The sequence below is a fragment of the Brassica rapa genome, chromosome A02 (assembly GCF_000309985.2).
Source record: "Brassica rapa cultivar Chiifu-401-42 chromosome A02, CAAS_Brap_v3.01, whole genome shotgun sequence".
In the NCBI taxonomy this organism is placed as follows: domain Eukaryota; kingdom Viridiplantae; phylum Streptophyta; class Magnoliopsida; order Brassicales; family Brassicaceae; genus Brassica; species Brassica rapa.
In genome coordinates this window covers 9,938,693-9,952,158 of record NC_024796.2, presented here as the reverse complement: position 1 = coordinate 9,952,158, position 13,466 = coordinate 9,938,693, and the positions used below count along the sequence as shown (strand labels likewise).

Genomic DNA, 13,466 nt, shown 5'->3' with positions numbered 1-13,466 from the left:
GGTGATACAACCTGATCATGCATCCCTATAACTTTCTAGGCGCTACTGTTTAACCCGTCACAAAGTTCCATGCCATATTATCTTCAAACATGTTCTCCGACATGAGCTCCAAATGGTGTTAGCGAATACATTTGCGTCTGCATAGATGTAACACCTTTATGGTAAGAAGCATTAAGGTGACTTTTGACCACCATCAGTTTTGTATTAACCCCGTTTCATACATAAAAGGATATGAATTTAATAGCAGCAGAAGATAGGTTTTTGATCTCGTTTACCATTAGCGCATATCAGGGTCATCATTAATCTGTTTCCCAACTTTCATTTTCTCTTTGGTGGGGTAGTATGTTTTTTTCAAATTTCATATATTTTTTGTTTGTATCTCCAACTCTATTATTTGTCATTTCAAAAAAAAAACTCTATTATTTCTTTTAGAGGATAAAGTCCTCTGACTGAGTTGGATGCTTGAAGCTAGCTATCTTATCTTACCTTTCTTAGCATCCTTCATTACCTCTTATTCTTCTTCGTTACCAATATGAAGTCAATCATATATTCATTGTTTGCTCTCTCTTTACTTTCACTATCATCAGCCCATGCTCAATGCCATTTCCCAGCGATCTTCAACTTCGGCGACTCTAACTCCGACACCGGCGGTCTCTCTGCCGCTTTTGGCCAGGTAGGTCCTCCTCACGGCATTTCCTTCCCCGGCTCACCCGCCGGGAGGTACTGTGACGGTCGCCTCGTCATTGACTTCATAGGTAATATTAACTAAAATATACTCTTATCAAACTTCATTCCTTTGCGTTAGCGTTATAGTGATTATTTGTTTTTCTCTTTTTGACGCAGCGGAGAGTTTTGGATTACCGTATCTAAGCCCGTTCCTAGACTCGGTCGGTTCAAACTTCAGCTATGGCGCTAACTTTGCGACGGCGGGATCTCCCATCAGAGCTGTCAACACCACTTTTCGTCGAACTGGATACAGTCCATTTTCACTCGATGTTCAGGCCGTACAATTCTCCAACTTCCACAACAGATCCCAAACAGTTCGCAGTCGTGGTACGACCCTCTCACTCACTCATTGTATCTATGAGATAAGATCGAGATAACGTGTTTAATTGATATGTTACATGAGTTACATAGTATATCGTCCAGTATGAATTAGAGGGTGGGTATTGACCCAAAAAAAAAAAGAGGGTGGGCAAACAAACCAGAACCTAAAATTTGAACGAACCAAACCAAAAATATGAATCCAAACTGAATGACAAAAATACCCAAAAGGATCTTATTCTGCACTATTTCAGATTTTAGGTTTTACTCGAAACCTAAAGATATTCAAATATCATAATGAGTATCTAAAACTAGTATATAAACCTAATAAGTAACTCGTAGGGTTGGACAAATAAATAGAATCCAAAAATTTGAACTGAACCCGATCAGATAAAAATAAACTCAAACCATTCCGAACCTGACATAATATTGAATGAGTTTTGTTCTATGGTATTTTAGATTATGGGTTTTACCCGAAGCCAAATGATATCTGGAAAATCCAAAAATTTTAAAATCCCAAAGAGAATTTGTACCAAATCCGGTTCCAGTCCCTAATATATATATATATATATCCAAAATATACTTAGATATTACTGGGTATGTAAAATATTTTAATTATCTATTACATGAATAATTAACTCAATACTTAGTTTAATATGTATTTTTGGTATTTAGTCAATATATATTGATGTTTTTTATGTTTTGACAAGCATTTGTAGTTCAATAATACATATGTTCGCTTTTGAAATTTAAACATTGTTCTTTTAAAAAAAGTTTAAATAATGTCTCCTGTGTTTACATAGTTACTAATTGTTAATTGTAATTTGTTTACGTTTTCATCAAGGTTCTAAAAATCGGTCTAGGCGGTGCCTAGGCCCCCGCCTAGACGGCAACGCGGTCATATCCGAAACGATTTTCTTAAAATCTGATTTATACCTATTTATACGATTCAAATTGGTTTAAACTATTATAAATCGATTAAAATCGGTTTAAATCGATTTAAATTTGTCTAATATTATTACAAATCAACAAATTTGACTAATTTCTTATATTTTGTATATCTAATTTCCATAATTCTTCATAATAATTTTATAATTGAACATAAAAACTAAAATATGTCATATAAATGTATAATATAAATAAAATAAATCAAGAATTTGCTAACGCTTAGGCTAGATTCCGAATAATCCGACTAGTCGCTAGTCTTCTATAAAGCGCCTAGTAACCGCCTAGCGAATTTTAGAACATTGTGTTTCATTATGTATGATTTTCGTTTATGCAATGCTTTGGCGTTGTTGTCATGTATAGTTCGAGGATGGTAATGTATGGTTGATATATATTTAAGCTTTAAGGGAATTTTAATTTTAAAATATTTGTAGATAACAAGTCTCAAATCCGATTCGAATCAACAGAACTCCACACCAATCCGATATTGATGCATAAATATCCGAATACTCACACTCCTAGTGAAAAATTGTTTTATCATTCACCACGTCGTCAAAATGTCTCACAGGAGGAATTTATGCGAAGATGCTGCCTGAAGCCAACAGTTTCTCTAAGGCGTTGTACACTATTGACATCGGACAAAACGATCTCACCGCTGGTTACTTCGCCAAAAAGACCGTACAAGAAATTGGAACCACCGATGTTCCTGAGCTCATCAGCCAGTTCAAGACTGCTGTCACGGTCAGTTTCTCTGTTTTATTCTCTGTTCTATTTCATGCTTTTGCTTAAAGGTGGTTATCATAGCTTTGTAGTTTCTTTTCTTTGGGTAACAGAATATATACAAAGAAGGAGGGAGATACTTCTGGATTCACAACACAGGACCCATCGGTTGTTTAGCTTATGTGATCGAGTGGTTTCCGCTCCCAGAATCAGACTTTGACGCACACGGATGCGCCTCTCCCTTGAACCATTTGGCTCAACAGTTCAACGACGCCTTGTCACAAGCCGTGACCGAGCTTAGAGCTTCTTTGTCTGAAGCTGCCATTACTTACGTAGATGTCTACTCTATCAAATACGAGTTGTTCGCTCACGCGCAGGAACATGGGTTCAGTAAGTCGTTGGTTTCTTGTTGTGGCTATGGAGGGAAATACAATTACAACAGGAAGACTGGGTGTGGGAAGAAGATTATTGTGGATGGCAAAGAGGTTTTAATTGGCAAATCGTGCGATGAGCCTGGCAAGGCTATCGTGTGGGACGGTATACACTTCACTCAGGCTGCTAATAAAATTATATTCGATAAGATCGCAACTGGGCTGAGCATGGCCTGTCACAAGCAGTTACTATAAAAATAAACTCAGAGAAATTTTAGAAAAGCTTCACTTGTTCTTGTAACTGCTATGTTTTGGCTGTCGTTTTGAACTTTTAAGATTGGCAATAAGGTTTTTGGTGAGATAGGTTCATAATAGTCAACAAGAATTTACAATAATAATCAAAGGATATGAAACAACATAGAATACAAAGCATAGGTATGTTAAGGGTGATGAGGCTGTTCAGCATCTGTAGTGGTTGAGATCTACAATCACCACTGTGATATCATCCATACTACCTCTACACACGGCAATGTTCACAAGCTCTTTGGAAGCTTCCTTGGCCCAAGAAGACTCAGACTTCATCTTTATCCGCTTCAAGGCGGTGATCTTCCGTGCCTTCGAAGGTGGACTCCCCATTTCATGGTAGTAGGGTGACTCATTCTCCGAGTGGTAAGGAGATTGAACTGGCAACAACTCCTTTTGTTGCTTAACAAGCGAAACTCGCCGAAGTTTTGAAGATGGACTTACATTGACCAGCCCCTTGATCAAACCCTCGTCCTCGGTTTCTCTAGGTGTCTTTCTCTGAGCTTGAACACTCAGTACAGTGTCAACTGCTTCTTGGTTACTAACCACATCCCAAAGTCCATCAGAAGCTAAGACAAGAAACTCCATATCTTGTTCCAAATCGAGTATTCGTGTCTCCGGTTCAGCAACCACCCATTTCTTTAAATGTGCATCCCCAATGCTTCTGGAGATAGCTAGTATTCCATGAACTCGCCACGCCCCTCGATGGAACTCCACATAACCTCCCTGTAGAAGCAAAAAAAAACATCAAATCTACTCTCTCTCAAAGCAAACTTCTTCACAAAACTTACCTGATTCTCAATTCTTTTGCGCTCATCGTCTCTTCCAGCTCTGTGATCAGTTGTTAGAGCCTCAGCTACTCCTCCACGGCAAAGAACAGCTCTACAGTCTCCCAAATTAGAGACAATCATCTCCTGGTTTTGTATCAAAGCTGTAACACAGCAGGCACCACTCACTACACCCTACATTAAGTTTTTAACGTGTTACCTCTAAGCTCAAGTAGATTGTAGTTTTACAAGTCATCATTACTCATACCTCTTCTAAGAAATCACGATCAGTCCTCAAATAAGCAGCTTTAAAGGCTTCTTCTTTCTCCTTGCAACCCTTCAGCATCTCAAGAACATTCTTGTGCAGATTCTCAGCTACAAAGTCTGCAGCTTTACAACCTCCATGGCCATCATAAACTCCAAAGAAGCTCTGCCCACCAAAAACACCATCAACCCAAAACATCTCCCACAAGCAAATTCAAAGTGAAAGAAAAACATTACAGTGTCTGAGCTTCCGACAGAACAAGGAGCAACTCTGTGACTGTCTTCCATGAACTTCTTCTTCCCCTTCCTGGAGACAACGCCGAACCCGTTTCCTCCGGAGCACACGGCGTCGTTTTGGTGAGCAGAGTCTCTGAATCTGAGGTCATCAGATTGAATTTCTTGGAGGATGTTGGGGATTTCGATCTGGGGAGGTCTCTTTCGCTTCAAAGACGGAAGCTTTGGGACGGAGAAAGGGGTGCTTAGTCTAGTTTCCATGGCAGAAGAAAGAGTCGCCCGTTTGTTGTTCTTCTTCTTCTTCTTCTTCTTCTTCTGTGCTTATTAGTGTGTAAACGTATATTGTGAAAGAGTGAGCAACGGCTACAAAATGTGGGGCGGAAAAAGTCAGTGGTAAAGTCAATGGACGCCTTTAGGGTTTTGGCTCGGTCAAATACGAAGAAAAGTTCATTTTCAAACGTTCAAATCACTTCAATTTCTGATAACAAAACAACTTGCAGTATATTCTTGTTTCAACAAAAGAAAAACAACTTGTAACCGAACACACACACACATATGTATATACGAATAATTTTAAGAATGGCTGACTTAGAATTCTTTTTAAAATGTATTTACACAAATAATAAAAATATTTATATAAATTATATACATTACATATGTAAAATAATAATTTTTAAAGATTATTGTTTGTTTCAAAATATTCGTAGTTTCATTTTTTTTTAAGAACTAACAATTACAACTGTTTGACTAACATAACTGAATCAGGAAAATTTTTGAACTAATGAGAAAATAAAAGTAAAAATACAGCAAGCACAATATGAGAAATAAGAAATAACATTTTTTTTCTAAACTATAAAAAGACTTTATGAACAAGAGGATTAGTTATCATTGCTGCGGAAATATTCAAGAAATTAATAGTTGTTTAAGATTTGAAACTTGAAAGAAGTCCTTAACAAATCTGTCATTTTGAATACTTAAACGGTAGAAACAGAGTTAATGATATAATTTTACTCGCAGTCATATTGAGTTTTTCATAATTAAACCATTTAACTCAAAAAGTTAAATCATAATAAATTAAGTAAATATACATGATGGTGAAGTCAATTAGGTAATTAATATGAACTACTATTGAAATTTCATTATGTAAGAACACAATCAAACTAAAGTTAACTAAACTAAATATAAAATTAAAAAAACTAACATCGCTGAGAAAATTAATAGTGACTTTAGTGTTAGGATTTTAGTATATTGTATATTGCTAGTATGTGTAATTCAAATAATAATAATAATAAACAAATTGGTTTCTCGATTTGGTTTAACTCGGTTCGGTTCAGATTGGTTTTGGTTCGGTTTGTTCGGATTGGGAAAATCTTCAACCAAACTATTTGATAATATATTTTGGTTTGGTTTGGATCAGTTTCGGTTCGGTTTGATTCGGTTCGTTTTTTTTTTTGCCCACTCCTAAATTTCATTCTAAAATGGACCACAAAATATTTCCACATATCAATGTATCAGAAAGTAATATTCCATCTTCTCTTCTTGGTCTATTCAGTTCAGCAATAATATTAACTGAATAAAAAATGGTTAACCTGTGAAATCATATTCACAACTTCCGATCTATTGCCAAAAAGAGCTCCTTAAAGGTTATAGCTATTACCAATTGTATTCAGTTGTATATATTATCCACAACTTTATTTTTTCATGTTTGTTTAATCAACTTCATTGTGTTGTAGATGATAGTGTCAAGCCTAATCGATTCGCCGAAGACGGAAGACGGGAAGAGTCACCGTAAAGTAGGGATTTACTGGAGAGATTTTACGGGAACGAGAGAAGAGCTAGTCGACATTAGAGTCTCCGTATAACAACCCTTCAAAGAGATTAAGACGATCCCCAACACACTTGAGAAAAAAATTAAGATTCCCATGCTTTTTTGTTTGGGAAATTCAGCAAACTTGGCAACAAACTGGCTTTCTCCTTTACGTCTGACAATTGCAATATGTCGTGTTAACTAAAGGTTAGAAAGAAGCACGAGGCTTGGTTTTTGTTTTCTCTGAATCCAGTAATGTATTCGTTGAGAGAATCTGTGATTATTATAGGAAGCTCGTTAAGTTCGGAGCTAGTGACATCAACAACAAGTTATTTGGATAAACCATAGTAATTTTGGATAAATATTTTGTTAACCGGTTATCTTTTTGTTGGAAAGTTAGTTATCTATTTTACTTAAATTGTTAGAATACAGTTGTTGCTTGTAAACTCATGTTAACTGCGACCAATAGATTTGGAGGAACAAACAAAATGAATCGTTATTGGTGTGGGCAGACAAATTAAATAAGATGATGAGAAGGTCGGATGAAACTCATTACTGAAGAACACAAATGTAGAAATTCAATTGTTACCGGTGGAGCAGCCAAAGATGATGTTGACTGGATGTGTGAAGAGGCAAGAGGAGAGCAATGCAACGTAAAACCTGCAAACCTTCAAGCACCAAAGAATTTTTTGTACCTAGTGTTGAAAATGAAAACCGTATCAGCTACATGTCCATTATTAATTGTATACATTCAATTGAAAGTTTCATTTCTAGTTTTCCAATACCAAATAAAATGGGATATCAGTTCTAAACTTGAATGAATGAAAGACGAGGTTGCTAGTATCTTCACAGAGATACTCGCTAAATTATGTATTTACCATTATTAATAATGTGAGATTTTATCCCACTATCCACAGTCTACCAATTTAATATATTATTCCATCAATCAAACATTTAGCTGATAATCACGTGTAAAACTATCCAAAAAGTTAAATAAATTATACGTGTAATTTCAGATTTCACTATATTCACAAAAGCAGTTACTAATAGCTATCCAAATTGTTAATAATCGTCAATGATGCACTTAGCTGCAAGTCATATTACATAACATGATATATATAACAATTTTTTTGCTAATGAAAAACAATTTTAATATAAAAAGTAAAGATGAGTTAAAAAGCACTCTTAATTGTCTATGTAATCCATGATAAATTTTCCATGACACCCTAACTTTTACTATGTGCATTAAAAATTGTTTAGTGTTCTATGTGGACGCCATTAGGCGAACACACTTGTATGAGTTGTTCATATGGACGAAATTTGGTGGACAGATCCTATATGAGTTATCCAGTAATCTAACAATTATAAGGAAACAAAGATTGAAAACTTAAAAGTGGGAAGAAAATTTAGAATGAGCAAACAAAAGTGTTTTACGGAGGATAAAAGGATGAGGCTTTGGGGATCACCGCCATATCATCTGGAACAGAAAAAGAATCTGATCGATTAGATCTATATGCTTGAGGAAGTCACGAAATTCAACACCTGCTCATAAGCAGGAACTCACGAGTCCATATAAACATATCACACCAACAATACATCAGTACAAAAAAAGCGTATATTAGTTTGTGAAATGCAATGGGAAGTGGGAACATCTTAATTTCTTTCATAAGCTCTCTTCATACCAAATTCATCATACTGTTTCCATGAAACTGTAGTCAATACTAAGTTTCAACAACGCAATAAGCAGAAATGAAAAACAAGCCTATAAGAAAAAGAAAAATCTCAAATATTAATGGAGCTTGATGCTCATGATCAAAATAATAATGTCATGAAAAAGAGAAATCGAACCAACAGGAACCTCATCTCTGCAGAAACCCTACTAATTTTCAAGAAAAACCATCAATAAAAAAATCGTATAAAGAGAAACATCAATAAAAAAAACAATTATTGTTCATTTTGTCCTCTTATCTTTAGTAATTTTGATAAATAATTATTTAAAAGAAAACTTAAAATCCCAATCAAAATTAATCTATTCCATTTTATTTTGCATCCATAAAAGCAAAACAGGTACCAAAAATAAAACTTATCAAGAAGTTGAAATTCGTAATACTTTGGTATATGCATATAGATAACTAAAATTAAAATTTACAGAATACAGAAACACAAACTTTTAATTTATGTTTCAGAAGGCTTTACAACAATCAACAGAAAACACCAAAACATTCATATAGTGAAATCATAATACAAAGGAAGAAGCGAAATGGAATAATCATGCTGACCCTCGGAAGATTCCATGTAACTTCTTCCATTAGCATAACCAAACAAAAGATCATGCTGATGGGGTGGTGCTCTGCCTCTTCCTGAGTGCCCCACGTCAGCATCAACAACAAGAGCCATAGTCCGTTTTTGCATACTCATCAACACGTTGTGCCACGTGTTAACCCGTGATTGAGTCTTACCGTGAACACCGACGTTCATCTCCGCCAAGTCCTCGCCTCTCACGTTCATCACTTCCTCTGGTTTAGCACCGTCGAGGATCCAGATAAGACAAGAACAGAACCCTTTCGAGATCTCTGAATCGCTGTCTGCTCTAAACCTCATCCTACCTAACTCGTCCATCTTGATGTCTAACCATACCTGAGTCGTGCATCCCGGGACTCTGTTCTCCGGGACACGAGCCGAGTCGTCGAGTGGAGCTAGATCCATCGCGTAGTTCAAGAGACGTTTGACTCGGTCGATTGGTTCGGTTAAGGACCGGAACTCGGATACAAGGAGACGAAGCTTGTCGTCGGCCGATGTTGTTCTTGTTGTTGTTGCCAGGGGTGCTTCAACGGAAGCCGTCGCGAAAGAAACGGGAAACTCGTGGTTTGGTTTCGATTTGTAACCGAAGTTAAGATTGATGTTAGAATCTTGCATGCATCTGATTCTTTTAGGGAGTTTAGGAGAAGATTTAGGGGCAGAGGAAGCTTTTAAAGTTGTTCTTGGAGTAGAAATGAGAGGAGGAGAAGCAAAGACTTTCAACGGCGATGAAGTGTTCATGTTCCGTGACAGGAGGGATCGAGAAAAGATGGAAGGCAAGAGTTAGGAAAAGATGAGGGGGAGGGAGAGAGATACTTAAAGATGATCAGAGGAAATCTTTTTGAACTACGCGACGGAGACAGGATAAAGATTAGAGAGTATGGAGTTTTTTTTTTTTCTATAGAATGCGCCAAAACTAGTGTTCTCTGTTATTATTTTATTTGTTTCTAAATGTGTTATAAATGGAGTAATAGTGAACCAATTAAATACACTACTTTTTTAAGCCTCAATTCTACTTTGACGACAAAAAAAATGCAAAATAGTGACGTTTTTTTGGCAATAATTGGCATAATTCTTCTAGAAACTTATTTCAAAAACTCATCGCAGAGAGGTGGTGTTTACAAAAGTATAGAGCTTTCCATAACGCGCCAAAACTGTATGGATTTCTCTTTTTAGTTTTTTTTTGCTAAAAAAATAAATATTCATTAAGGATGAAAATCATACAAGATTACAAGTTGTTTAAGTCCAAAAAAATAGAAAAAGACTTAAAGAACAATACATTAGAACTAACAATTGGAGGAATAATTTTAGTGCTAAAATATCTGATCTACAACCATCACACCAAAGTGAATAATAACTCTAACGACGCCAATTCACATGAATCCTAGACTCCTGACGACATTTCAAGGTATGGCTCCCGACGATGCTTTAAGTACAATCAAGTCTAGAGACTGAAAAGACTCATCACCCGAACTCAGCAGAGACTGACAACACCTATCTTAGCACGAACCCAACAAAGACCGACGACGCTTCATGACACGAACCTAACGAGATTTTAAGACATTCAAATTCATGATCCGAACCGTGTACGAGTAACCCAACTCGACACTACCAAGACAACTAAAGCTAAAACAACGGAAAAAAAGATAGCCGCAACAACAATCGACAGGTCAACAACCCTGAAAGCGAAAAGAAAAATACCAAAGCTACCATATCATGGTCAAGCGACCGGAACAATAGAACCGGGATGCTGCGGTCTAACGGCAGCGGTCCACAAGAAAATCTGGAACCTATTGACCACTACAAGCTCATGGAAATCTTGGCTGCAGTTGTATCCGAAAACCGGATAGATAGTTCTGAAGCTTCCCAGCACTCAAGCTTCACTTAAGACCTGCAGTAAAACGAAACCAGAGAGAAGGCGCAACCTGAAACAGAGCAGTTGCCCATACCAGAGAGCGAAAAAGATAGGGCCAACATCCAGGTTAGCGACTGGTACGCCACAGATGCCACCTCAGCCAAGCATAAAGGAAACTGATTACGCGTTTAAGCACACACCAATTAACCTAATGTGCCATCAATACCACAATCGAATGGTATGTCATTGTAGCATTTTAGGATCGAATCCACAAGGAACTAGTGATCTATAACACCAAGAATACACAAACTTTCCTAATCTAAGCAAACAAGAAGATGGATGATTTGTAACAAGCTAATATCCTAGAAATATAAACAAGGTGATCTCAAATCCAATCAAGAAATAAGTGCAAGAACTTTCAAATGCTAAGGATTGATCCATGGGCAATGATAATTGATATAAGGTGATCAAGGTTCAATCTAGAATGTTCAAACAAAACAATCAACAAGTCTATAGGTCTAGATCTCATTCAATATAGATTAATCCACTCTCGTGGCAAAAACCCCTATGCTAATCATGAATTAAACATCAACTATCGTTGGCTAACGTAATCAAGCATGCATGAATCACAAGTCTACTAACCACTTAAACACCTTGGACATCAACTGTCGTTGGCCAAGCATGTAAAAGACAATACTAAGCTCATTCAAGCATTTTAACAAACACCTTTCGGGCTTAAAATAGCTTAAGGTCTAGATGAGAGTGATCAAGTCTAATCTAGCATTAAGTACACTTAGCAAACATAGAACAATGTTAATCAAGCCATAAACATCCTAAATCTCCACCTAATCACCCTAATCTATCTAACCCATGAATCACAAGGTTACTACTCACTAATCTCCATAAGAAACCTTAAACCCATGTAAGGATCAAGGCTAATCATGTTAATGAGCAAGAGAAATACCAATATAAGATGAAGTACTTCCTTAGATTATAAAAAAGATTCAAGCTTTTACAAGTTTAGACAAAGTCTTGAGAGAAAATTAGATAAAAATAAAGTTTCTAGGTCTAAAACTATATATAGGAGATCCAAACTCGTGATGGTTTAATTGAATTAAACCGGGTCAAACCGGAATAAACCGGTCAACAGCTCAAAATCTTGTCCGCGAGCGGCTTCTTTCTCCCGCTGCAGCAAGCCGCTACGGAGCTAGCTTTGTTCCGAGCGGTGTCACCAAGTCGCTGCAGGAAGTCGATACGAAACAGGGACATGGGTCTTTTCCCAGCGGGTTCATCATGCCGCTGTGCTTGCTCGAGCTCGGACTTTGTCTTCTTCGTCTCAAGCTTCTCCATGGCCGCTTCAACACTACCTCGTCATCAATCTGAGCTTCTCATGTCTTCAGCTCGAGCAGTTGTTTGCTTCGTGATCCATCACCGAGGTTCTCATCAATCGCCGTGACTGGTTCTCTTCACCGCCGAAGCCATCTCCACCGTTTTGCTCCACTACAGAGCCTCACGTTCAGGCCGTCTCAGCTCCTCCACCGTAATCATCAGCCACGACGAAGCTCCTGAACCAGACTCGTCACTTTGTTCCGCTTCGTTGCAATCCACTACGGGATCTCTGGCTCAAGTCGTCTCCTCTCCCGTGATCAGCCGGCCTCAGCCAAGTCGTCGTCACCGTCGGGACTGAGCCTCACCGTCGAGATTCAGATCCGGAGAAAAGAAGTCGTGAGCTTCAATGGTGGATTTTGGAGTTATTGCAGATCTGGCCCCTCGTCTTTCGGCAGTTTATGAATTGACCCCAAAACTATCAAATGTGCAGAAAGGTCCCTCCGAGTCAACCCCAAAGCTTTTGATTGTGCAATCTAACCCAAGGGAATATTCTGAAACTGCAACCTTGGTCCCTGAACTTTGGATAACTTCATATTTGACCCCAGACTTCCATAGTGTGCAGCTTAGCCTTTGAATTTTGCCCTAAACTTCCAAATGTGCATTCCAACCCCTATGATATGCAAATATTGATGCAAATGCAACATAAAGACCTAAATGCAACCTAGAATGAACATAATAAGCTAAAATATGGATCTAGAACTCATCAAAATCAAGATATATCAGAAACCAACAAGTGCAAAGACCAGAGAGAAGGAAGAGACACACGAGACCACCTACTCGCTGCGCACCACACCGGAGAAGAAAACGCTGATGCATATCCTGACCGAAGAGAAGAAGAGAAACTCCACCAAAACACCAAGGGGAGGCTACGAGATCTATAACTCACCACGGCCCAACAAACAGGAGAACTGAGACTCCACACCACGTGAACCCTCAGGAGACCATGAGAGTTAAAAAGCTAAACCAACCATGCGCTGGTCTCAAAGGCGGAGGAGAGCAGAAACAGATCTGAAAATTCACCACCACCGTAATCCCTAAAAGCCGGCCCTACCACACACAGACCACTGACGAGACTCGCTGACGCTCCAATAGAGAACATGAGCCACCGGATCCAGACCTATGGCACCGAGATCTAGGTCATAATCCGGGGCAAGCCAACCACCATATAGAAGCCGAGCATATCGAACCACTGAGGGAAGGAGGGCAGAGGAAAGAGAAGAGAAAGGAAGAAGGATCGAGGCCTCCGGCACCAGCGAAGGAGCCAGCCACCGGGGACAGCAGCGCACAAAATTTTGTTTCTTTTTTAGAGAGAGAAAATGTCTTTTGAATTTGTTTACAGTTTTTATTTTCAAAAGTTATTAAAACGCATCGAACTCTGGGCTATGCGCTTTAAGTCAACTTCTGAAACCACTAGACTATTTCTGAAACCACTAGACTATTGTAATCTAGTGAAGAATTGAAAAATAAAA

The 13,466-nt window shown here is 38.0% G+C and overlaps 3 protein-coding genes and 1 long non-coding RNA gene across 4 annotated transcripts; 2 read left to right on the top strand and 2 right to left on the bottom strand.

Moving 5' to 3' along the window:
- Positions 1–406: 406 nt before the first annotated feature.
- Positions 407–3,449, top strand: LOC103852428 (alpha-L-fucosidase 3). The gene is made up of 4 exons (XM_009129332.3): positions 407–755; positions 844–1,053; positions 2,558–2,730; positions 2,823–3,449. Exons 1-4 carry the CDS (start codon positions 533–535, stop codon positions 3,333–3,335), a joined length of 1,119 nt encoding a protein of 372 aa, XP_009127580.1. The 5' UTR covers positions 407–532; the 3' UTR covers positions 3,336–3,449.
- On the bottom strand, positions 3,430–5,169 carry LOC103852429 (probable protein phosphatase 2C 14). The gene is made up of 4 exons (XM_009129334.3): positions 4,652–5,169; positions 4,419–4,580; positions 4,175–4,345; positions 3,430–4,109 (listed from the first exon to the last, which is right to left on the bottom strand). Exons 1-4 carry the CDS (start codon positions 4,907–4,909, stop codon positions 3,540–3,542), a joined length of 1,161 nt encoding a protein of 386 aa, XP_009127582.1. The 5' UTR covers positions 4,910–5,169; the 3' UTR covers positions 3,430–3,539.
- A 320-nt stretch (positions 5,170–5,489) lies between these two features.
- LOC117131656 lies at positions 5,490–7,956 on the top strand. Its single transcript, XR_004454746.1, has 2 exons — positions 5,490–6,291; positions 6,382–7,956. It is a non-coding gene; the product is annotated as an uncharacterized LOC117131656 (long non-coding RNA).
- A 599-nt stretch (positions 7,957–8,555) lies between these two features.
- Positions 8,556–11,100, bottom strand: LOC103852427 (sufE-like protein 2, chloroplastic). Its single transcript, XM_009129331.2, has one exon. It carries the CDS (start codon positions 9,492–9,494, stop codon positions 8,679–8,681), a length of 816 nt encoding a protein of 271 aa, XP_009127579.1. The 5' UTR covers positions 9,495–11,100; the 3' UTR covers positions 8,556–8,678.
- Between the last annotated feature and the right edge of the window lie 2,366 nt (positions 11,101–13,466).